The 26,083-nt window shown below is 39.5% G+C and overlaps 1 protein-coding gene across 1 annotated transcript; it reads right to left on the reverse strand.

Annotated features, from left to right (window-relative positions):
* Positions 1-802: 802 nt before the first annotated feature.
* On the reverse strand, positions 803-24,701 carry LOC139709021 (galactose-3-O-sulfotransferase 2-like). Its single transcript, XM_071620992.1, has 4 exons — positions 24,637-24,701; positions 8,830-9,470; positions 4,308-4,547; positions 803-1,578 (listed from the first exon to the last, which is right to left on the reverse strand). Exons 1-4 carry the CDS (start codon positions 24,699-24,701, stop codon positions 803-805), a joined length of 1,722 nt encoding a protein of 573 aa, XP_071477093.1.
* Positions 24,702-26,083: the final 1,382 nt, after the last annotated feature.

Raw genomic sequence — 26,083 nt, forward strand, 5'->3', positions numbered from 1 at the left:
AATAGTGTACAAGCCTACTCAAATAGGTAAATGATACCATCAGGGGGGCATTTCGTGAAGTGGTTTGTCAGACTTTCTTTCAGACAAACTGTTATAAGCTACAGAAATCCTTGCATCTGATTGGCTGAGAGCAATTTTGTCTGACAAAGTTGTCGGACAAAATGCTTCACGAAAAGCCCTCCAGGGGGGTGTTTCATGAAGGAACTTGTCGGATAAAATATCTGACAAGTCAATTATATCTGACAAGTTTTGAGAAATTCTTCAGTCTGATTGGCTGATTTCTCTGAACTTGTCGGATATGATTGACTTGTCGGACATTTTATCCGGCAAGTTCCTTCATGAAATGCCCCCCAGATGTCTATCTACATATAAAGCACACTATCATGCAAGTCTATTTTCCTGTTATCTGCAAAGGTATCATAAAGCCAAATTCATCTCACCATTCAGCTACCTCAAAAACTACTTTTACAGGTACGCATTCAATAGTAGCATTAGCACTGGCAGCATATGGAGCAAGCTTCAATTCAGGGTCCTTTGTGCATAAACTCTATTCCTCTGTAGGCAGCTCAATTTTGAAATCTTTGAATAACATACAATTCTGAGAAACATTGCTTGTGAGGTACAATCTTCAGTCATGCTGGGAAATCTTGTGGAACCTGCCCACATTTAAAAATCACAAGAGGAAAAAAAAAGGAAGAAGAAGAAGAAGGAGAAGAAGAGGAAATGAAGTGTATTGCAAATGACGTATAATGCTGTGTACTGCATACATTCAGTTGGAAAGAGATGGCAGTGCAGGAATTCACTACCTCTCTACTTTCTGTTGTCTGTCACGACTGATCTGCTGAGATCTCAGGACTCCAATGTAAGTGAGTTCAGGCCGTGTCATTTGATCACATAGCTGGTTCCCTTTCGCACTGGAGCTGAGAATAAAACTGTTTACACTTATCCCCGGGGGATAATACACACGCCTGTCACCTTGCTCCTTGGTGGCACCAATGCAGAGGCGAGACAGCTCCTCGTTGCGCCTGTCGAGCTCAGCAATTTCGCGGGCCATGCGCTCGTGGCCAAACTCGGCGATCCGCTGCCATAACGTCCTATTGAAGTACTGGTATAGTGCGTTGTCCGCACCGTTCCACTGAATGATACGCTGCTGCAACTGCCCAGAGAGCTGCCGCACCGACGTCTTGCTGCGGGCATTCTGGTTGAAGAAGACAATATCCTCAAGTGTCCAGCACAGCTTCTCCTTCAGAAGAATGAGGGATTCCTTGAAATGCTCTGCCACCAACACCAGGTCAAACCTCTTGTCGATCTGCTCTATGAAGGTTTTGACCCTACCGTCATCCCTCTCCATATTGCGGGCATCCAGGCCCATGTCAAAGAGCATTGGGTTACGGCCGACGTGCCTAGCAATGCGTGGTTCCATGAAAAAGAAGGCTCGCGGCCTCTTCATGAATTGATCCAGTGGCACCCGGAACCTGCCATCAAAGCGATAGTAGCTGTACATACTCTCAAACTGGGATGCAGGGTTTCTCACCAGTGTGATGTAGATGGAGTCTGCTGGCATCAAGTCTTCCACGGCTGAGGGGGAACAAAACAGACGAAGAGATTTTATTTGAGATAGCCATCAAATTCCTTCACTCATCAAACTTTGTTTCAATATACAGTGTTAAAGGCATATTTTACCATTTGCAGATGAAACATAAACCAAGCATTAGTGCTTTAAAATAGTTTTAAAATGTTAGTTAGGGGTAGAAACAACAACTGTGAAAATTTGAATCAGTAAAATGGATGCTAAGTATTGTTAAATATAGAAAATGTGAACAATAGCTATAATGAAAATGTTTCCAGACTAAACCGTATACTGCTACGGTTTATTGAGAAAAATACTGACATCTCCTAATAACTTGGGCTTTATTGCAAAACTTTTATATGGAGGGTGTTTTGTGGTACAAGAGACCTACACATATGCATGAAAGGCGATATCTTGAACATTTTTCAAATGACTGCTCCCAAAGGTAAACTGGACCTTTAATGCCTACAAACATATGGTCAGCTGAGAACTAGAAGGGCATTATCACAATTAAACCACAAGGGCACTGTTCTACCCAATATTTGGAACAATGCTTATAAATCTACCCACTTTTGATTAAGGAAAATTTCTATTTCATGAAAATTGATTATTTCATTTAAATTTATGCTCAAATCATAGAATGCCATAGCACGCTTGTAGTTCTCAGCTGATGATATGTTCATGGTGAGCCTGTTGATGTACATTGTCTTCTGCAACAAATCAAGAACAAGTCTACTTCAAACATTATGCAACAAATGAAGAGCTTATTTGCAAAAGGGGTTAGATCCACTTTTAGTACTTTAGAGAAAAACTGGTTTGTTTGTGAGAATTTGTACACAAGTGTATGGAAAATCAAAATCTAATTTAGCTATAATTTCTGTTCAAATGTTTGTCTGGATTTGAATTTTTCACTGTAACTAACTCAAATGGAATTCTGTGCAGTGATGCTAATAACTCAATTTTCGTCAAAAATGGATCTAACCCCTTTTGCAAATGAGCTCTTCAAATCGAGAACAAGTCTACTTCATACATTTTCACATTACATTTTGTATGTCACAGAACCACATTTCATATAAAGACACCAACTGCTAAAACTTCAACACCTTGCAGAAATAGCTACAGTGATGAAAAGACACCTACTGATAGAGCAAGACCCCTTCATAGTACTAATGAAAAATTTGCATGCGCTCAAAAACACAGGTTAATCAGTCACTCATCTAAATCACTGAAAAAGGTTGTGATACGCTTTTTCTAAAGATTTGTGCATAATTTCCCATTTGCAGATGAAACAAAAACCGAGATTTAGTGCATCAAAATAGTTCTAAAATGTGAGTTAGGGATAGAAACAAGCAGCGTAAAAATTTGAATCACTATAATTAATGTTAAGTATTATTAGATATGGAAAATGTGAAAAATAGTTTCTAAACTAAACCATCTACAGTAATGGTTTACCGAGAAAAATTGTGATATTTCCTAATACAGTATCTCACTACAGACTTTATCCAAAATGTTTACATGATAGGATGTTTTGTGATACAACTGACCTAAACATATATGTATCAAATGTGATATCTCGGAACATTTTTTCATCACTGCTCCCAATGGTAAACAATACCTTTCACATAATATATTGACCGATTCGGGTTCGTTGAGGGCAGCAGACATTTCACGGCACTGGGCGCAGCCATAGTGGGTGTCTGAGCCGATCCCCCCTGCTCTCCCCCACCCCGGGCAACATGTTTATCACGCACTTGTAACAAAGGTTCGCGCACTAAGCAAGCATTCGCGCACTCAGTACGAGACGCCCATTGGCTAAAGCAGTTTTTCATTCTGCACGCTAATGTAGAGAGAGGGGTGGGGAATGGGAAGGGGGGGGTCGGCTAAGACACCCACTATGGCTGCGCCCATGCCAAAAATACACATAGCGCGTCACAGAATCGGTCAATAGAGAAATATGGCATACTGATGGCCATGTGGATGGGGGCATTCTTGTGAAGTGTGTATACCACCATGTGTGTGTGTATGTATGTGTGTGTGGGGGGGGGGGGGGGAGGGTGAAAGAGTAGAATGCCAATATCCTTAATGAGTAGGAAAGCACACTGCTTTTGGTTTATATAAAATATGTGATAATGAGTACATTCACATCAAACCAGAGGCTGACGTAAGTTAAAAAGATAGTATAGTTCTGGTAGAGATGGGGCTTCAGCTTTCTAACTTTTCTGTGAGATAAAGAGATAATGAGAAAGCTCTTATAAAATATTAATGAGCATACAATTCTCAGAGGAATTCAAAGTTTATTTGATGAAAATTGTTTTTGTTAAAGGGCTGAGATATTTAAAAACAAAGAAATTCTTTAAAAAGGTGGAACTCATCATTGACCAGGACCACTTTGTTTTACTTTAGTTTCTGGATATCTCGGTCATTTTAAACCAATTTTCATCAAATAAATGGTGAATTCCTCTTAAAATTGTATGCTCTCTAATATTCTATAAGAGCTTTCTCATTATCTCACAAAAAAAGTTGGAAATCTGAAGACCCACCTCGACAAAAACTAGTTAATCCCTTAAAAAAAACAAAAAATGGTGTCCAAAGGTATCAAAAATGTCTTTGATTGTTGAAGAGAAAATCTTGCCAGACAACAGCGATGTCCCATCATCTGCAATAGATCACTTTTAGGAGACAGCCTGACAGGTTTTAAGAGTTTGGGTCTGGCCGTCGCCGATGTGCGTTCACTAACCTTGCTTGTCGTACCGCATGTGATTGGCCAGGATGTTGTAGTGACCCCCGTTGGCTGGCATGACGTACCTCTCATTGAAGAGATCGGGACTCCCAAGGTAGACGCCCTTCCATGGGAGGGCAAAGGTCAGATTGTGATTCTCGCCCCAGCGGAAGAGGATGTTTTGCATGGTGGAGCTACTGCACTTGTGTGTCTTCAGCATGACGATATTGTTCTTGGGACTACAAGTCTGTTGTCGCTCTGCACACAGAAACACACACAAAACAAAAGGACAACATCGTAAGCTAGTTGAATATAGATGATGTACAAAACCATTCAGGCAGTCATCTGACCCACGTGTTATACAGAATTAGGATAAGGCTTAGGGTTCATGTGTTATTATTCACATTAAAAAAAAAACATACACACACACACCTACATGTACCATTCTAGATCGATGCATAGGTATCCTACAGTCAGTTGAATGTAGGCAAGGGAATAGGATGTGACCTTCACATTACTGATGGTGCAAAACATACCCATCCCCCCCACCCCCCACCCCCCCCCCCTCCACCTGCCCTGGGTAAATACCATTCCACCATCCCCCCTCCCCCAAACATATGTGGTGCATCATCATGTTACCCGAAGTTGGGGACAATAAAAGGAGGTAAAATGTGCGTAAAGTCAGCCTACATGTAGGCAATAAAACCTTTACAGTTTTTCTTTCAAATTTAGTTGTTGGTTTTTTTTTTTCATATTTTCTTTCTAATGAAGTAGGCAAATTACATATCAATCTAAAGCTAAGCATCTGACGAATTCATATCTGCAGAAAAGCAAAATACCATTTTCCCAACATTAAATGGCTTTTGTGGTGACACATCACAAAGACCTACAGTTGGCCTATATGTTTATATAATGGCACATCCTGCTCCGTAACTCTTATCCTTCTAATGACATGTGGTATTACTTCATCCCCTGTCATATGTGTGAGCGACTTGGTAATGAAATCAAAATATCTTAACTCTCCTTCCACTTCCATTATCATGTATTGAGGCATCTGCCCTTCCGGGGGAATCAAAATCAAACAAAGATTGAATATTAACGTCTTCATATCAATGCTACAAGGATGTGACATACATTTCCTTTACACCCCAAAGGTTTTCATTTTCCATGATAGCATTATGCTGGAACACTGTCACTTCCAATCTGTACACATTTGCATACAGTGTATATGGCCGTGGATCAAGGTTTTGCTGCTGAAACGACTGTCTGTGCTTTCAAATTAGCTGTCAGCACTCGTTACACAGCCAGTAGGGATTCTTGTTGTTACTTCCATTGCAATCATGCTGCAACCATTCCCCCCCCCCCCCCCCCCCCCGCCCTTCTACGACCGACGTGAGAACAGACATTGGTACTGTCTCGCTAGTAATCAATGTGCCTGGCGATCAGAATGTGAGCCTTTCCTTCATTTCCACCGACATCTTCTGGTAGACTTCATATTTTTGAAAGGACATTTTGATTTCAAAGTTGCCATTTTTAGATTGGCTTTGTCACTGGATTAAAAAAAAAGTTGTCAACTTTCCCGTTCAAGGTCCAATTTCAGTGAAACAAGTTGTACAATACCATGCCATCATTTATTTGACTGCTACCATTCATCTTACTCAACATGATAAACTTGAATATGCATGTAGAGTGACACTATACTTCATAGATGAATATCGTGCTTATAATTTCAAAACAATCTACCCTGAAAAGATTCAAAGAACCAAGGTTTATATCAAGGAACATGTACACAGTATAAGAAACCCCAATCCATAGGCCTATACACAATCACACACAATTATACAAACACACACTGTAGCTGGGTATACTGTATCATGTTTTCAATCTTCAAATGATTTTTACGCTACCAGCATCATAGGCCTACTTGAATCAGGCGGGTTGGGGGGGGGGGGGGGGGGGGGGGGTGGCATCTCCAAAACTGATGCCACCTGCACTTGGAACCAGGAAATGTTTGAGGTCATGCCATTACCTCTAAACATTCAAAAAGACCATTTTAATACCATCAATCCAAAGGGCAAATAATTCACTTCCTGAAACTCCACATACTTGTGTGGGGTTTCTTACTTCACCCAGTGAAAGCAGTTCCAGACAAATCATGAACATATTAATGCATGTCTAGCCAATCACTGAGAGCATATATAACTGAGCCTTTATGTCAACACTTTCCAGCCTACAAAGCTGGTCTATATCACCTGCTTTCTAATAATAGAACTTACCTATAGTTCTAGCTTTAGGTCGTACACTTGACCTTGTTGAGACAATTTGTGTCTCCTTTAAAGGGATGGTACAGTATTGGTGGAGATGAAAAATGGGCTTTTAACTTTTTGCGAGATACAAAAAAAACACTTATAATATAGTACAGAGCATAACATTTTAAGAGGAATTCAAAGTTTCTTTGATGAAAATCGGGTTTGGAATGACTGAAACATCCAAAAACAAAGTAAAACAAAGCGATCGTAATAAAGTGTGGGTCCCACACTTTATTAGAATTACTCTTTTTTGGATATCTCAGCCATTTCAAAACCAATTTTTGTCAAATAAACGTTGAATTCCTCATAGAATTACATGCTCTTTCATATTTCATAAGAAGTTTCTCATTATTTCACCAAAAAATGTTAGAAACCTGAAATTAGGTCTCAACCAAAACTGTATGTGCCCTTTAAACGTTTCAACGATACCATATCCCATTCAACTGCATGATTTACAGCTGACATTGCTTATTACACATGTCACACACACTGTCTCCCTAGAGCTGGATCCAGAAATATGTATATTAAAGGGATGATACAGTATTGGTGGAGATGAGAATTGGGCTTTTAACTTTTTGCGAGATACCAAGAAAACACTTATGATATAGTACAGAACATACATGTACCATTTTAAGAGGAATTCAAAGTTTATTTGATGAAAATCGGGTTTGGAATGACTGAAACATCCAAAAACAAAGTAAAACAAAGTGATAGTAATAAAGTGTGGGTCCCACACTTAATTAGAATCGCTCTTTTTTGGATATTTCAGCTATTTCAAAACCAATCTTTGTCAAATAAACGTTGAATTCCTCATAGAATTACATGCTCTTTAAGAGGTTTCTCATTATCTCACCAAAATATGTTAGAAACCTGAAATTAGGTCTCAACAAAAACTATACGATCCCTTTGATCATATCAGCAGTATGATTCCCAGAGATGCATGTAGTGTAGGTAGTGTATAACAAAAGGAATGAAATGAGAAGTGATGATGCTGTCACTTATACTACATTCATGATAAGGGTGATGATTTTTGGGCCTGAATTTTTACTCTAAATTAAAAACCTTGTTCGTTGTAACAGGAGCGCTATTTTAACAGATTGTGAATTTTGCTGTTGGGACTAAACAGTAAAGATCTCAATGGATTTGATGTCAGGGAGGTCGAATATATCTGTCCACTTCATCTCTTCCCTCAATAACAATTAACATTAAATAAACCCTTCATTTACTGCAGAGACTCCATCCCCCCCCCCCCCCAGCACCTTCTGATCTGGAGATTCTCCTGCCTGAAACCCCTAGCAAAAGGGAGACTCCAAGTTGATGTGCGCGAAGCGCGAAATTCCTTGTGGCCGGGGTCCAGTCTAGGGTTCTAGATGCTCTCTCGTGCTATCTAAAGCTTATTTTTCAACATGCGATATGGCAATAAGTAAGAAATCCTTTCCAACAGGAGACACAGAGCCAGGGCGGGAGAAATCAAATCTCAAGCGGGAGAACGGGAGATTTTGCAAAAATGGGCTGTCAAAAGCGGGAGAGTTGGAGTCTCTGTTACTGTATGTTCCTTCCCTCTTCAGTGATTATCTATGCAATGCTCTTCCATCACTCAAAGGGTACAGAAGTCTTCATAAACTCTTACCGCTGGGAATGAATCTTTATCGCCAAGAATATTAACTGTAAAATTTCCAACATCATACACCTGTACATTAAGTATTGTCAAAACAAGAAAGAACATCTTGCGTTTCCATGATTTTGGCCATACTGAGCATACAGTACAATATGTACATGATCTCTACCCAATTTCCTATTTCTATCTAACCTTAAATTGTCAGCATGACACAAAAAGCATTTGCACAACCACACAGTTGCAAACTTGTATCCAACTTCACTATAAATAGTTTCTCCCACAAATAGTTCTAGCCGAAGGGAACTCAAGATGTATAATACATTTTGAGCTGTTCATTCCAGGTTTAACAAAGAAGGCCCCTTTACAATTATACTGAAATTTATTGACACACACTCACGTTGTTGGTCCCAAGGAACAAGATTGTGGATGCATCTGTTGTAAAATACATGCCAGTGCTTGAAATCAGTTTGGAATCATGCATGAGATGTTGCCAAATGTCATATAAAACAAACCTAGGGCCAGTCATTTGTGACAGCCTGTGTAATGAAGTTTTGCATTAAATATGAATACATGTTCAGCCAATTAGTCTCGAAGAAGGAAGTGTGGAAGTTACCTTTTCCTGCATGTGCTTCTGGATGTCTAAGGATGTCTTGGATGCCAGCATTGTATTTCGGTGGGTAGAGGCTCCTCTCGCTGGCAATCCTCATGTCTGCCATGTCGCTGCCGTCTTTCTTGGCAACGTCAGCCACCCTCCCTTGGTCATTCACTGTGGAGAGCTGTGCCACCACACCACGTTGCCCACTTATATAACCACTTCTTCTCTCACCCAATGTGTTTCCAGGTTTTACTTCATCCCCTGCGTTCAGGTTGGAAGCCATCTTTATAATAATCGGCGAATCCATGACATGCCGCCTCTCCCCCACACCATCGACGCCAATATTGGTTCCCCTGGCAACAGCAGGTTTCCTACCGTCTCTTTCTTCTTTAACACCATCAGCCTGAACTGGACGTGGATCAGTGTCGCCTTCGTCATCCAGCCACTCATCATCTGAACTTTCACCTCTACTTTCCCATGCACGCTTTTCCTCTCTTCCCTCCTCCTCTTCCAAGTCATCTTTCTCAGCTTCTTCCTCCTCAGTTTTCTTCGTTTCAATCTCTCTAACACGAGCATCCTCTCTCCAGTCTGGCAAGATTTCAACATCCTCTGCAGTTCTCCTGTCATCTGCCGCCCCCTTGATTTGTCGAAATGGTCCCCTGGGGGAAAAGAGGAAGTAAATCAACAGAAAATTATTCCATCTGCATTTCCAAAGAATCCTAAAGACAATGTCACAAAATGATATCCCGGAAGTACTCATCCTGCATCTCGAATGAGACATGCAAATTTTCTGACTGCATCTACATCATACATCTTGAGAAAAACTGTACCATGAACACACTTTAGGTACAGTAAACCATCACATTAAAAGCGAATTCCAAGCCCCAGTTTAAGTTAGTCTGAGAAGAAAGAGTACAAGCCCAACTAAGAGTGTAAATTTGATCAAAACAGGATTACCAGTAAAAGTAAGGAAGTTATTATGAAGTGTAAAAAATTTGCCAATCTTTGCAAATGTGTTGGAATAAAGTAATACTCCTACACTGTAGCTTATCATCTGTTGATCTGTTTGTGCTGAACAATGTGACTCCTACAACTGACTGGAGCTATAAATGTTTGGTGTACATGTAGCTTCACCTTGTAATCTATTCAGTACTGATATTAAAGCGCATTTAACCAACAAGTTCGTATTCTTCACACAAACACATTGGAGTCGCACGCTTGATGTGACAGAGATCATGAAACAGCTGTCAGATGGAATGTTGACAGCAGTCAGCAGACTGCGAGGAGGATATATAACAGCATCTTTACACTACCGGTACGGTACAGAGCTCTATGCACATGCTTAGAAATGCATCTCTGAAACGTAAGTACATGTACCAACAAGTTTTCTTGCAAATGAGAACCCCTATCATTCCTGCAAACTAATTCTCCACACAGCATGTTCCCCTTAGGTGACATGACATTTGCTCCTATGACATTTGCTCCAGTCTTATTTTCTTGGAGGATTTACAATGTAGGGTTGTTGTTGTGATAGGGTTTTAGGTTTTAGCTTGATGTGAGGATTGGGATTAGGGTTAGGGTTATGTTTGTGGGTAGAATTTAAGTTGGCTTAGCATGCAAATATTTCATATGTGTAGGAGCAATTGTCACTGGAGCAAATGTCCTGGAACCTCCCCCCCCCCCCCCCCATGATAATCTGATGAATACAGCTGCATAATCATATGAACCACATTTGGGGGCATAATATTCATCTAGCAAAGAAAGCAAGCAAGCAAATTCCAAGCATAGCTAAGAAGATGTGAGTGATGCCTCAACTGGGACCAACCCACCTCTGGAGTCAATTGAGATTTACCCTTAGAAAAGAAGACTGACATCATCTTTAATTCTCTTAGCATGTGTGTGAATGTGTACATGTGTAGTTCATGTAAAATATTCAACTTACACTTGGCTCTAAATGCTTCAGTTCACGTTCAACTGCAAACAGACTGGACAATATAAAATTATGATAAATAGACACAAATTATAAAACCCCTGGAGACTTTATCTCTGAGGAATCACTCACCTGTATGTTCTCTATAGATTGTTTCCCTCCCTGTCAGATATTCACATCTTTAAAGGATATACAGGTGAGCAATCATCCTGCTATTATAAATATCTCTGAGGATAATCATTTACAGAGACTCCAACTCTCCCGTTTTCGACGGGAGATCTCCCGCCGAAAACCCATTTTTGCAAAATCTCCCGTTCTCCCGCTCTGGCTCTGTGTCTCCCGTTGGCAAGGATTTCTTACTTACTGCTATTGTATGTTGAAAAAATAAGCCTTAGATAGCACCAGGGAGCATGTAGAACCCTGGGAACTTCGCGCTTCGCACACATCAACTTGGAGTCTCCCGTTTGCTAGGGGTCTCAGGCGGGAGAATCTCCAGATCAGAAGGTGCTTTGGGTTGGAGTCTCTGCATTTACATACATGTACACTGTATGTCCATTAGAGATATGTGCAGATGGGTCTGAGTCAAGGGAAACAGCATCTATTGAGGACATGCAGATGGGCGATTATCCTGATGATAGATTTACTGCTATTCAAGGGTAGCCCTGCAGTGCAGATGACAGAATAGGGGACTGGCTGGATTGCTTTGACACACACATATGTGGGAACAATGTACTAATCGTTATTTTTTTTTTTCTCTCTCTCTAAGTGGCTGCAAATGATATAAGAATGGTTGGTAGTGGTGGTTTGACTTAAACTGATTACAGTTATTTCCACAGATTCCAAACTGCAACATAATGCATCAGATCATATGATACAAACACAAACATACTTTCACATGAATGACCCGACAGAAATTGATTTTGTTGGCATTGGTCAAATTGTATCTTTTCTCATCACTTCCTTTTTGTTTGTTTGCTTTTTGCTGTTGTTGTTGTTGTTGTTGTTTCTTCTTTTCTTTTCTTTTTTTTTTTGGGGGGGTGTATCATCATGCAAGTGTCTACACTGTTTTATCATACTACTGTTTCAATCTACGATGTAGACCAATTTGAATAACAGGAATTTAAGTGATGAATAAAATGGATATATGTCTTGAGCATCTCAGCAAATGTCTAACTCCATCCTTTTAAAGTTCTGCTGATAAGTACACAAAATAATTTGTATCAGGATTGATCAGAACTTTTCTTTCTAACTTAGCACTCATCATTCTTTCTGAATTATACACAATGGCCCAGGGGGCATATTTCCCTGCTGCCAGTATACAGGAGTAAATATCTCTCGGTACTCTTTCAAACGCCATATAGTCTCTGCTCAGACTCAGATGTACAGGTATGAAAAATGACTAGATACCAACAACACTAACAAGAAATGAAATTTCTGTCTTAAAATCAGTGGGCAGCTTGACCACAATGGCCAAATGTGAGATCATCAGAACAGCAATGACATGTTGATAGAGTGGTCGCCATGGTCAATCCATCCCCATGGCTGCGCCACATACAGACCCATTGTTGCCAGGACTGCCGCATTTGATCCGTTGCAGCAACTCAAGCAACTTGAGAAACAGAAAAAAAAAAGGCCTGTGCTCTAACTATAAAGGCAACTCCAGAGCAACGTTCAAGACCATCTCAAGACAAGGTGACAATCAACTAGTCAAAGAGACGACTCACCAGTTGCAGACCAGACCTGCTGAGGACTGGATGAAATCTCCAATGAAATTCAATGGCCCAAATTCACAAAGGTGGTACAAATTTACACCATGATTTATGCAAATTTCTTCTGCGTAAATACGATAACAAATTGCACAAGCCAAATAACAAATGTGCATTGATATATGCATGTCAAAAGTATGCTTAGTTCACTCTTATTTTACACCATGGTCTCAGTGTAAACCAGGTTTAAATCACCTTCGTGAATTTGCGCCAATGTGTTGAGTTTCCTGCAACATCCCCGAGACTCAGTTCGTCTCTAGGAAATGTCGTAATGTAAAAACATCTCTGCAACCAGCAAAGACTCTAACTGCCATCTAATGAGATACCCACTATTTGGATGAAGATGCAAAATATATTATATTTGCCACCATTCTCACATGCCCACCCCCCCCCCCCAAAAAAAAAAAAAAAAAAAAAACTCATTTGGCTGCAAGCAAAGCACTTTAGACCTCCAAATTGTGCACGTCTGAACAATGACCACAGCATAACTTTCCACCTACATGTAGTGCAGTTTGGTGCATTATAGGGAAATACAAAACATTTTTTTTTTCTCTCTTTACTAGTAATACTACCGATACATGCCATTCACACACTGTACAAGGCTAATCATCACGAGAGTTAAAAAAAAAAAAAATCAAGACAGACTGATTTGGGCATCATGGTAAATCATAACTAACAGCTTGTGATTTATTTATTTCTTGCTTAAACAAGTATTGTCTGTTTTTGCATCACATGAATATATAGGCCTATATTTTTTCTTTTAGACCACTAATTTTGGGTGTGTGTGAGCTGGCAGACAGAATCATGGCTCTGCTTGTCTTCATTCAACCCTCCCCTCAGGACGATTGCTGACAATGTCCTATGTAGGCCTACTGAAAAACAAAAACAAAAACAGGGGACCGTAGACAGCAGGGAAAAAACTTCCCACGTCATCACGCTTTCATCAGTCATGTAATTGCAATCATATTACACATAAAGAGACAATAATGTAGTTAGTACTAGAATTGGTGAACAAGAATATCCACCCATAATATGACACCAGTACTCGAGTTCATTCACAGCTCACAAATGTACCTGAAAAAGAAATTTAGAATGACATCATCATCCATAAAAGTATTCATAAATCAAGACCTACACCAGTGCTTTCTGGGGAATTTATTGCTCTATATGGACACTCTATAGCTTAATTAAAACAGTTGCATGCATGTTTCTCAGAGGAATGATAGAAATAAAACAAGGTTTAGCTACAGAGACTAGCGTACACTATCTGATGGATGAAGCCACTTGCTAGTGCAGCTCTCGAAGTGTATGAATGTCATAAATCTTATGTACAGCCCAGAGGCCCCTGATATGCCACTGAATAAAAGAGGGTCCCCCCTCCGTGGATCTGTGAGGGTGTGTTCATATTCAAATCAAATTCAATCATTCTGTGTTCTACAGAGTGTGAGGTATGCCTCAAAAGTACTCCAATAGCTTCCACAAACCAGGTTAACCACGCATTACATACATCCACACTGCGAAATACTGCTGTATTTTGTGCTGTATTTTATAATTTTTATATGAATGTAAATACACCACAAAATGCATTGCAAAATACCATGGTATTTAGGGTGATAATTCAAACTTCTTCCAACATATGCATACAATATTTGAGTGTGAATTGTGCCATGAAATACCAGTCTCCAGCTGGTCTCAAAGATGTCTCCATGATATCTCCGTGACATCTCCACGACATTTTGTAGTCAGTCGCAGCAAAGTTGCAGAGGCTAATTTCGTCCGCAAGCTAAAGTTCTTATTGTAAATGATTTGTATTTTTATGTCAGTTGAGCTTTCATTTATTTTTGGCAAACTGGTATAGGATAGAATGAGGTGTCCAAATGAACTAGCCAAATTGTTAAAAAGGGATCCTTCATACAGCAACCGTCATTGCTCCTAGACAAGGTGCTGCAGCAAAAGTCAAGCAAAGGTGACTCAAAATTGATGCCAGAAGCAGTTAAAAGCATTATTTACCATTTGCAGATGGAACAAAAACCCAGCTTTAGTGCTTCAAATCAGTTCTAAAATGTGAGTTAGAGACAACCAATAAAAAATTCTAATCAGTAGGCCTACAATCAATGTTAAATATTGTTAAATATACAAAATGTGAACACTAGTAATAATAACATTCTTTCTTCAATATCAAAACTGTCTACAGCTATGGTTTATTGAGAAAAATAGTGATATCTCCTTATATTTTACGCTTTATTTAGGTAGGAAGTTTTGTGATACAACTGACCTACAAATATGCATCAAATGTGATAACTCAAACATTTTTCAAATCACTGCTCCCAATGGTAAGCAATACCTTTTATTCCTTTTTCATGGCAATATGCCTTGATCCGTGCAAAATGTGCTAGCCCTATAAAATGCATGCTAAAGTGTGTCACTGCGGCATGGTGGAACCTGGCACAGTATCGTACGATGTCACACAGCAAAGTATGGTTCATTATCTCCACAAGCTGAACATGCTCACAGAGTACCTTCAACGCTTCAAATATCAAATACTCCATCATTTTGTGTATGATTGATGGCTAATCCCACTTTAACACCAACACTCATCAGCACACAGGGGGAAAACTTTGACACCTTCACATCCTCCGGTCAGCTCAAAAGGTCGCACCTCCTGAACTCAGCTATTACAATGTGTATGCCCTAAGCTGAAAAGTTCAGAAAGGTCAGCCCTTAGAGCTAGAGTGGTAATGAGAGCAGAATAGTCTGTGTTCAAGAAGACCTTGCAGCAGTCAAAACAGTCAAAATAATGAGTCCTTATCAACTTATCAATCACTGACACCACCTAGCTGATCCTGATTGATATGTCAAACTTAAAAATGGAGAAGGAGAACGAGGGCATGAAAGCCCCCCTGCCCCCCCCCCCCCCCCCCCCTCTTCCTCACTAATGCACACCTTTTTCACTGACAATCTAAATAAAGAGATCTTGGCAATATGTTACTGATGAGACAATGATAATATGACTCAATATGACAACGAAAAATGGTTTGTACAGAGTACACTCATGGTATTATTTGTCATCAAGTTGTCAATTTGCCTGTCTCTCTCAAGTTCACTAAACAATTTCATGTAAGCATACAAGTAGGCTAGGTATAATTTAATTTTTTGTGCACCTGCTTGTCAGGCTTGTCTTTACACATTGAAAGCACTGTGCCCTAATATATCTTTATGTCATCACATACTACATGACACCAACAGATTTTTAACATTACTGACATAATCATCTACAGGGAGCAAATGTGAAAGTTTTGTAAACACAGTTGAGCATCGTACACAGTAAGAATATTGTGCCATTAAAAAGGATTCATTTGTTCATGGACAGTACAAACACTGCAATTAAACATCAAATTGACTAATTCTGTTCTGTGTAAAGAAGGAAAGACTGTTTAATTCCTCACTCCTCAAAAGTGGGATTCACTCAGATGGTGCAAATTAGCAGGACACAAATCTTAACACTTCTTGCCAGTGTGGACATTAAAATCCCACTGAACAGCGCTATCAGCATCACCATCCAAATGCCAAAAAATCTTATGATGATTTCACAAGTATTGCCATAATTTGAGAAATAGCACAATCATTTGTACCATGACATTAGTGTGAACCAACACTGCAGCAAAAAATCTCCTGGGACCCGTTTCATAAAAGACGTTAGGATGTCAACTCTTGCTGGAAGGACAACTTCCTACAGCAACAGCAAATCAGGAAGCTGCATTCATGTCGTTACCATGACAATTGACATTCCAGCAAGAGTTGTTATCATATCAACTTTTTATGAAACAGGGCCCAGATCTTTTGTTTTGTCATTCACACTACACATCATGACAGCACACAAGCACAAGGTCTCGCACAGTATATATACTCATCTGCAAAATCATTAACATGCAAAATTTACTTTAAAAATTGCCTCATTGTGAAGAAAGTGTGTCACAGCTTTTACTTTCACAGTGAACCCTTTATGGGCCATTACCACCAAACACCACTGATAATATTTACAAACAAATCACCTTGGGTAATAACAGCATGAGGCCAGGTTCAATAAATTTTCTTCAATAAACAATTTGTATATAAAGTAATATGGGACAAGAAAAGAAAGAAGAAGGAAAAAAACATACACAGTGCAGGCCTTGTATATTGAGCATATTACGTACATTGTACCTTGTGATATATGTAACATAGTTTATATATATACATTTTTTTTTTTTTTGGGGGGGGGGGGCCCCTCTGGTCTCTTTTCTTCTTTTTCTAGCCTATGATGTCATTATAGCCAAAGCCAAGGTAAGAATTTCCCATTGTGATTGTCTTGTCATTCAAACCACACATCATGATGACAGCACACAAACACAAGGGCAAGGGTCACCATCCCAGTAATTTCGGGTATGTGAAGTTTGGTCGACAAGTTATTGCGATTGGCAATAGTGGGATAGTTCTGTCTGTTTGAACGAGGGAAAAATATCTCTGTACTTGGATCACAATCAGCATCACCCTATTTCCTCCGCGTGAATGCAAATACAGGAGTTGGGTGGGAATTACCCAAGTGTTGACTAGTTTTAGTAGTAAGATTACAGCAGATGCTGCTTCTTTCACCTTCACCATCCCCCATATCTTTTCAGACAGAGTAAAAACATCGTTGGTTGAACCTTGAATTATCTCTTTGGTTTGATGAACAGATTTGAAAATACCACTCAGAGTACTAGCAGGATAAAGTTGCATTGACTGTCAGCTTGTTGAAACATACAATTACTTCGTTCACGCTACTGGAATCGGGTCTGGCATAGAGACATACTTATCTGCAAAATCATGCATTAACATGCAAAATTTACTTTGAAAATTGCCTCATTGGGAAGAAATTGTGCTACAGCTCTTACTTTCACAGTGAACCCTTTATGGGCCATTACCGCCAAACACCACTGATAATATTTATCATAAAATGGGTTCAAGAATGTAGCCAATTGGAAGCGCTGAAATGAGTCGCGTGTGCGTGTATTAATTTCTCACTAACATGCACGGCCTGACGTCACAATGTTTACACTAGCAGTGCGCACTCGATCAGTTGTTACAAGTGCGTCGCGCGCTACTATATGCGCTGTCAATCCTGTAAACAACTTCTAGTTCGGGCTGCCGGCCAGCCGGCCTTTCTTGTGCATAACATGTGTGGCGTACGTATACTCTTATACATACAGTACTTATGTGCGGGATTTCCGAGTGCGACGTGCGTAAATGTTTGGGACGAACATCTTCGGACATCTTGATTCTTGAGCGACTGCTACATGTAGCTGACTGGTACTGACCCACAAAGGTACGTGAAAAATGCTGTTAGTTTTCGACCCATTTTATAAAACAAAAACAGGATTAAGTGCGCTCATCTCCACTAATGTATCCTGTGCATCATTTGTATATACACAAATCACCTTGGGTAATCACAGTATGAGGCCAGGTTCCATAAATTTTCTTCAATAAACAATTTGTATAAAGTAATATGAGACAAGAACAGAAAGAAGCACACACACACACACATACACACACACACAAAAAAAAAACATGTTGCAGGTCTGTATTGTGCATATTACTTACCTTGCGACATTTATATATTACCTCTGCCAAGGGAGGAAGTTATGTTTTTGGTACCATTGGTTTGTTTGTTTGTTAGTTAGTTAGTTAGTTTATAGTTAGTTCGTTCATTTGTCGGTGTGTAAAATAACTCAAAAAGTAGTAAACGGATTGGAATGAAACTTGCAGGAAAGGTTGAGAATGACATAAGGAACAAACAATTAACTTTTGGTAGTGATCCGAGAATTTTTGGGGAATTTATGAAGGATCTTTTATATTTTGGCCGGCAGGGTCAATGAACTTGAGAGTTCAGGCTGCGCGTATTTGAGGTTTGCATGCACGCACTAAAGTGTGTGCTCTAGTTTCTGCTAGGGCGAGGCGCGCCATGCAGCTGAGGGTTTATGACGTAACAAAGACTTATATATCGGGCAATTTTTCAGCATGTAAACTTATGGGTGGAAATCACTGATCACTATGGAAGAGCCCAAAGAGCTTTTCCCCAGTGGTAGGGGAGAAAAAAAAATCTCTTTGGGAAAAAAAAAATCTCTTTGGGAAGAGCAAGATCATGGGTGGAAAGTAACTGCTTGGTGGAGGTCTGCACTCTCAGAGTGCTTTTCTAGTTGTTGTTGTTGTTGGTGGTGTTTTTTTTTGTTTTTTTTTTTTTTGGGGGGGGGGGGGGCCTCTGGTCTCTATCTTTTTCTTCTTTTTCTAGCTTATGATGTCATTATAGCCAAAGCCAAGGTAAGAATTTCCCACTGTCCCTGTCAGCCAAGCTCATCTATTGTACCATGCAGCTCTCTCTCTGGAGATACTGTCTCACCTTTGACTTCTCACAGATTTACACCACACACATCTCATGGAGAAAAGCCAAAGGGCCTTTCACACTGATGGCAATTGCCACAGTACAGGTATTTGAAATACAGCAGTACGATGTATTTTGCAATGTGAACACATACCTTGGGAAACACCTTGCAAAATACCTCACAAAATACCAAGGTAAAATATATTTACAGCTATTGGTAATTCAAAATTCACATAAATTATGCATGCAACACTTGAGTGTGAATCCTGTCACGAAATACCACCCTTCGCACAGCGGTATACAGGTTGTAGTTCTCACGCAACCTGATGTACTGCTGGTCTCCTCCCAATAGGAGATCATATGTGCTATGCTTACCTCAGAGAGGTGTGCTTTCTGCTCAGAATTACCATGGTATTTTGTGGTTGAGAATGGTACCAACTGAAATACTGTGGTATCTATTGCTATGGTATTTCGCCATTGAGAACGGTGACAACGAATATTAAACCGAGGTATCTATTACCATTGTATTTAAATTCCAATGTGAATGCACCTCAAGATGCACTTGGTAACTTGAGAATGCTACGCTCCAGTCCACACGAATGGCATGGATGATGGACGACGTGCTGTGGTGAGGATAGGACAGGAGACGGCCAGGAATTGATGCATTTTTCAACTCAATATTTGCATAAAGTATTTTCGCCATCTAGGCATTCCCATTTCCTACCTGCATTTCAAACAAATGTTTCACTCCATCGATGTCTTCAAAATTAGTCTTGAGAGAACTGATGTCAGTGGAATTAGAAGGCTATCATACATGTACATGTACATAACAACATTTTCCTTTCCCTGTATTGGAGGTATTACTAATGATATGTCCTACGATGTACTACTTAGACTAGCATAATGAAAAGGAGAGTGCAAAGACAAACACAAACAAACTTTAACAATACATCCGACAGTAAATCATAAGAAATGGCAATGAAAATCTTAATAAATACCACCATCTCGACCACAGACAGTCACATGGTCTGCAGCATACTGTATATCGTCGCTGGGGTGACAAGACCTTGTATATAGAATTTTGGTGAAAATGACTTTTTTGGATTAATGGTCAAATAATGGGATAAGTGATGTCCTGTCCAAATCCCAACTGTGTTACTCCAAAAATGAAGCCACCACGGCCTGTCAAAGGAAAGGCTAGATCCCACTTGCCACAGTGCTTTGGCCGCCATGTTTCTTGGCTCTCCTGAACATTCCACATTTTGTAGATATGAGGTCTTGTCGCCCCAGCCACGATATGCCATATCTTGAGAGGTTTTTATTTCTTTGCAAATTTCGTGGGTCATGTCTTAGATATCTATAATTCAGTCACAAAGTTTTATTGTAGTTGTATACAGCCAAATCTAACAAAGAGTTTTGCAAAAGGTCAATTGCAGTTCTGCAAAGTATATTAATAATAATACCACATCTACTTTGCACACAGTTACCCAACTGTGACCAATATTGTTGTCTAGAAAAATGCTGTGAAACATTTTGACACTCATTTTATTTCTCATTTCATGTCTCATTTTAGTGAAACTTCTACTGCTCGGTTCGTTTGATCTTATACTATAAGAGTCAACTTACATTTGTATATTGTATGTTGTACATGTGGGGTGGCATTTCACATTCACCACCTCCAGATTCAACTAACTGCTAAATGCATAATGTCTTGATGTGCAGTATATATGTTACACTTATTACCTCCGCCAAGGGGGGAGGTTATGTTTTCGTTACCGTTGGTTTGTTTGTTAGTTGGTTCGTTCGTTCGTTTGTCTGTGTGCAAAATAACTCAAAAAGTAGTCAACGGAGTGAGATGAAACTTGCAGGAAAGGTTTAGAATGACACAAGTAACAAACGATTAACTTTTGGTAGTGATCCGAGAATTTTTGGGGAATTTATGACGGATTTGTGATATTTTTGCAGGTAGGGTCAATGAACTTGAGAGTTCAGGCTGCGCGTATTTGAGGCTTCTATTTGCAAGCGCGCACTTAAATGCGTGCTCTAGTTTCTGCTAGGGCGAGGCGCGCGGTGCAGCTGAGGGTTTATGACGTAACATTATTAACAAAGGCTTCTATATCGGGAAATCAGGCGGCTTTCAGCACACATTAATGCAGTACGTATGGGTGGAAATCACTGATCTCTGTGGAAGAACAAGATCAGTGCGGGTGGAAATGGGCTGCATGCTTGGCGGAGGTCTGCGCTCTCAGAGTGCTTCTCTAGTGAAATATGATATCGTATTTCAAATGAAGTACTATGAAGTTCATGTTGTGAACTTAAACCTGGAACAAAACATCATGCATGGTACAAAACTGTACATGATCTATGACTGCATTTCACTTCTTCAGTTTATCTCTGAAGTAAAAAAAAAACCAGCAGTTCAATGACTGGACATAATCAACTTGCACACAAGCCAATCAAGGACTAAGAGGCATTTTTTTTCAGGACGACCATATCTTTAGAATGCTCTTGTCTCCAACAGGCACAGTAGACATGCTCTTGTTTTGAATCATCAGTTTCTTGCACCAGACATTCTAAAAAGTCAATTAATTTGACAACTCTTTCTACTGGGTTCCCATTTCCGGGCTGAAACAATGACAGAAACATCTGGAGAGACTCGCATGGGAAATAGCGGCTTGTTTCCTTCCTGTTTGAACGGTTTCGCACAGAGCTGTTCTTGCCTTAAAATTGCTCAAACATAATTATTTCCTGAAGAAAAAAAAAAAAAAGGGGGTGAGCTCTTTGTATGTTAAAAAGGTCTCTCCTGTCATTCTGATCTGGAGGGAACAAATTTAGAGCAACATAACAGCTCAAATGTCAAGCACATGTCTTGTTTCGTTTGTTTTGTTTTGTTTTGTTTTTACAGCCAACTGACTAAGGGCTGATTAATTTCAACCCACACACTGAAGGCATACACAGTCTAAGATGCAGTGCTGCTGACATTTCGAACATCAAGATCAGACGGATACCCAGACGGTAGGTACTTGTGGTTACATGCATGTCAACAGAGTAAAATAATTACCCAAATTAGATAAATTTTCATATTCTAGTTATCCAGACAAGAGATAATGAAGTTTTCTGAGAAGTTCCTGCAGAATAAGAACAAGGCAGCTCTGAAGATGCACTGATCAGTATAAAAAACATTGACCATTTCATAAGTTTATGCACTGAGTAATTTTCAAGGTATGGAGAAAAAGCGCAATTTCTGTATTGAACAGTAAATTGTTATCATTTTCATCTGGCCTTTGATTTATAAGAGAATCACTGTCAGGCAGAACATACATTAATTCAGCATGTACTAGGTTTCAAGATAACTTGAGCCACTTCCGAGATATGGAGAAAGAAGTAAGTTCAGCGCTTTCACTTGATCTTTGACCTTTTGACCTTTGACGTTCTTGGCAAAAAAAAAAAAAAATCCCAGAGAATCTCTATTGGGTTATACATGCATACATCGAGTTTTAAAAAAAAATCCTGCTGGCATTGCATAAATATAAGGAAAATAGTAAAATTTTGAAGTATTGCCCTTGACCTTTGACCCCTGACCTTTGACCCCATGAACCCTAAATTCCCTAGATAACCACTGCCAGTCAGTAGATGCATATATACTATGTTCCATGAAGATACCTTGAACAATTTCCAAGATACAGAGAAAAAAGTGAAATTTTAACATTTTGCTTGACCTTTTGACCTTTGACCTTTTGACCTCATGACCCCAAACTTTCACCAGAGAAATTTAATTGGGTAGTACATGTATACACTAAGTTTCAAGAAAATATCTTCAGGCATTGCATAGATAAGGGGGAAATAGTAAAATTTTAAGCATTTGACCTTGACCTTTTGACCTTTGACCTTGAGCATGTGCACCCAAAAGTTGATAGGCACAACTTCACCCCCTAATACACATACATGCCAAGTTTCATTAGGATACCTCAAAAGGTTTTGGTAGTTACCCTGTCCACAAAATTCATTACGGACGGACGGAAGGACGGACGGACGGAAGGACGGACGGACGGACGGAAGGACGGACGGACGGACGGACAACCCGAAAACATAATGCCTCCGGCACCACTTCGTGGCGGAGGCATAAAAAACGACAAAAACAGTACCCATAAATTGATTGAAAGATACAATGCACATTTGAATATAATGACGTAAAAGGATTTTTATTAAACTTCTTTAAAAAAAAATATTTATACTGTATGCTGAAAACAGTAGGCCTACCAAAGAAGGCAATTTGGCTTACAAATTTAAATAAATATTTGTATTGCCATGCGTACTGTGAGAATTAATTGTCTTTTGTGTATACACACAAGAATTGCCATGTTGCAAAAATTGATTTTAAAAAAACTGTTCTTTTTTCGGTGAGAGTTAATGGGACTCTTTTTATATATACTGTAGCATGTTACTGCTGTGTACTTTATACTGTAGAGTCAACATATAAAATCTCTAGCATGATTTCAGATTGCACAAGAGGCGCACAAAAAAGTTTGGGGAGGTCGAATCATGAAAATTGCCAATTTACAAACAAAGTAGAGTTTTGAATTAAAAAATATATTTTGACTTCTTTTATATGTTTATTGATATCATTTATACATATAATCATTATTCATTTTCTTAGATTCAAAGTTACATTACATTTTCATAAAAGTCGATTAGGTAAAATAATAACATTAACAGTTGTGCACACACACAATGTAAATAAACAGAAGAACGATCAGCTCGAATACTGCCCTCGTATGTGGTTTCGTGCGGTGTTAATCCGCTTCAATGTGAACATGTACATAATATGCTGTTGGTGCTCAACTTGTGCAAGACCGTGAGCGCACTGTGAAGACAATTTAAGCCTTGACTGATGCTACATGTAGATTATTGCAGAACACCGCCTCACATCAGTTGCCACTGAAATCTAATAATCAGTGTGAACGCGGTAAAAGTGAGATTTTTATGCCCACACTGGCATTGAAATATATGGTTTGTGATGCAACTCTCAAGATTTGCGCCCCAATAGTTTGTGTCAGTGCGAATCTCACTACAGCAAATTCTCTTCACAACTGTGTTTATTTACTGTGACAGCCCAATTTCTTTGATAGCACTGCTTCCTTTACACATCACTGAAAACCCGAAGGTCATGAAAGCTTATGAGAATGAAATCAAGATATGAGTGATCTAAAGACCATGTTTCCATGGTGATTGTTTACATTTAAATACCCACTGCAGAATTATGATCCACACTCAGTATTCTAACAATGATCAATCCGATCAGGGAGGTGGAAGAAATATCTTTCTTCCACCTCCCTGATCTGATCTTTCTCTAGGAATGGTCAGTACTAATGTTTTGATTTTGTTTGCTTTTTGAAGTATTTCTGTCTCTAGTGAGTTTTGACAAACACTACTCAATTACATACAGTTGTATAAGCTGAACACAATGAACTTTCAAACTTTGTTCTAACATGTGGTTATCACATTTAATAGATCTTTAGCAGTAACCTGTACCTATTGCCTTCTCAGACATACATGTAGGGATGTGATTTGCAGTAAAATGCTTCTGTCATCTGTTTTTCTTGGACTGGCAGTTTTAAAACACAGGTCTACCTTTAAGTCCAGGTTGTAACCTGCAGCAGATGCTATAGGGGAAAAACATTCATCACTCTTCGCTGGTCACCAGTCATCCGACGGAAATCTCATGCGCTCACAGATTTGGTTCATCGCGTTTATAGGAGAAATCTGGTGGCCCTTCGCTAGGGGCTGTTATAGTCATGTTCGCATCACCTGCACCACATTGGCAGTCATATACTACAATCTGAAAAACACACTGTTCGAGTAAATCTCCTTGGTTAATTGTCAGAAATTACATGTAAATACATGTGAGGGGGCAAGGGTGCAGTTGCTGGTGTGTGCGGGGGGGGGGGGGGGGGGGGGGGGGGGGGGGGGGGGGGGGGAGGGGGGGATGGTGCAATGCCAGGTCCATGGAATATAATGAGCTTTGATAAAGGAAAGCGTGGAAGAAATACATGACAACAGCCAACTTTGTGTTTCTTCTCATGACTTATCCATAGACTGCTATGAGGCAATAGCAGTATGGTTTAGAAATTAGATGTGTTGGTTTGTTGTTACTTCTTTGGCAAAATAATCTGTTGACTTTCATCAATTTATGTCCTTTAGATTTTTTTTTCGTTAATTTATCCACAACAGTAAATAATGTATCATAATAATTGTCATCTGGAGGTTAACCTTCATGTGTAAATTATGAGCAACTTCTTGCCAGTGTTAACTGTGTGCTCAATGTCTAGATCTGCTCTTGAATTCATGTCTCAGTCTGAATAGAAATGAACCTATAAAAATATGCCTTTCTGCAGAAATATCCATAGCCATCAATATTGCTTTCTTCATCATGATCCAGTATTTGCAACAAATGAATAAAATCTGGTACAAAATTTATTTATTGTGATTCTGAAAATAATGTGATAGGGAGAAAATGGATATCAACCCATCATCACGAAAGCATACTACATAATAACAAAACATAAATCCCTATGTAGATGACTACAGACCGTGTTCGAGAACCTTTTATTTTTGGCCTAGTAACATTCTCAATTCTAAATGCCACAGCTTGGTGTGGGTTCCTATGAGCAGTCAGATTTGCATTTAAAAACCTCATTGAGCCCCCGATGAAGGGAAAGGCAGTGGGTTGCTGCATTTCTACTCTCCATTCCGCTTTATAATTCCCACTTTATGCTCCTGAAGCTGTAAAGCATACATGAAATGTAAACATTCGAGGGGACACCTCACCAGGCCTTGCTGCTAGCATGCATACACAACGTTCTCTCTCTCTCTCTGTCTTGATTCAAGGCGCGTACCTTCCAATCTGGACTCTCGCTTGAAAGATCACGTGGAGAAAGGGCATCCCTATATTGCTCAGCATTATGCAGGATCATGACCACACATTGTCCTGTATCATACAAATTTGCAATGAAGGATGGTTCATCACAGTGCAAGGGAACTGGATTCTGAACTTATCAAACCAGAGATGCACAATGTATGAGTAATTATCATATCTCACAGGCTTTGGGATATGAAGGGTCTTTTTTTCCCATTTTAAAGCCACAGAAATAAACACTTCAAAGCACTAAAGAACGTGCA

Source organism: Diadema antillarum, unplaced genomic scaffold (assembly GCF_040938485.1).
Source record: "Diadema antillarum isolate AM-2024a unplaced genomic scaffold, OU_Dant_1.0 scf00000037, whole genome shotgun sequence".
Taxonomy (NCBI): Eukaryota; Metazoa; Echinodermata; class Echinoidea; order Diadematoida; family Diadematidae; genus Diadema; species Diadema antillarum.

Coding starts and splice junctions, on each gene's coding strand:
- LOC139709021 (XM_071620992.1), bottom strand. CDS start 24,701: ATGACTATAACAGCCCCTAGCGAAGGGCCACCAGATTTCTCCTATAAA. Junction 9,471..24,636: donor AAACGCGATGAACCAAATCT/GTGAGCGCATGA, acceptor CTTTTCCCCCAG/GGGACCATTTCGACAAATCA. Junction 1,579..4,307: donor CATGCGGTACGACAAGCAAG/GTTAGTGAACGC, acceptor GTTCCCCCTCAG/CCGTGGAAGACTTGATGCCA.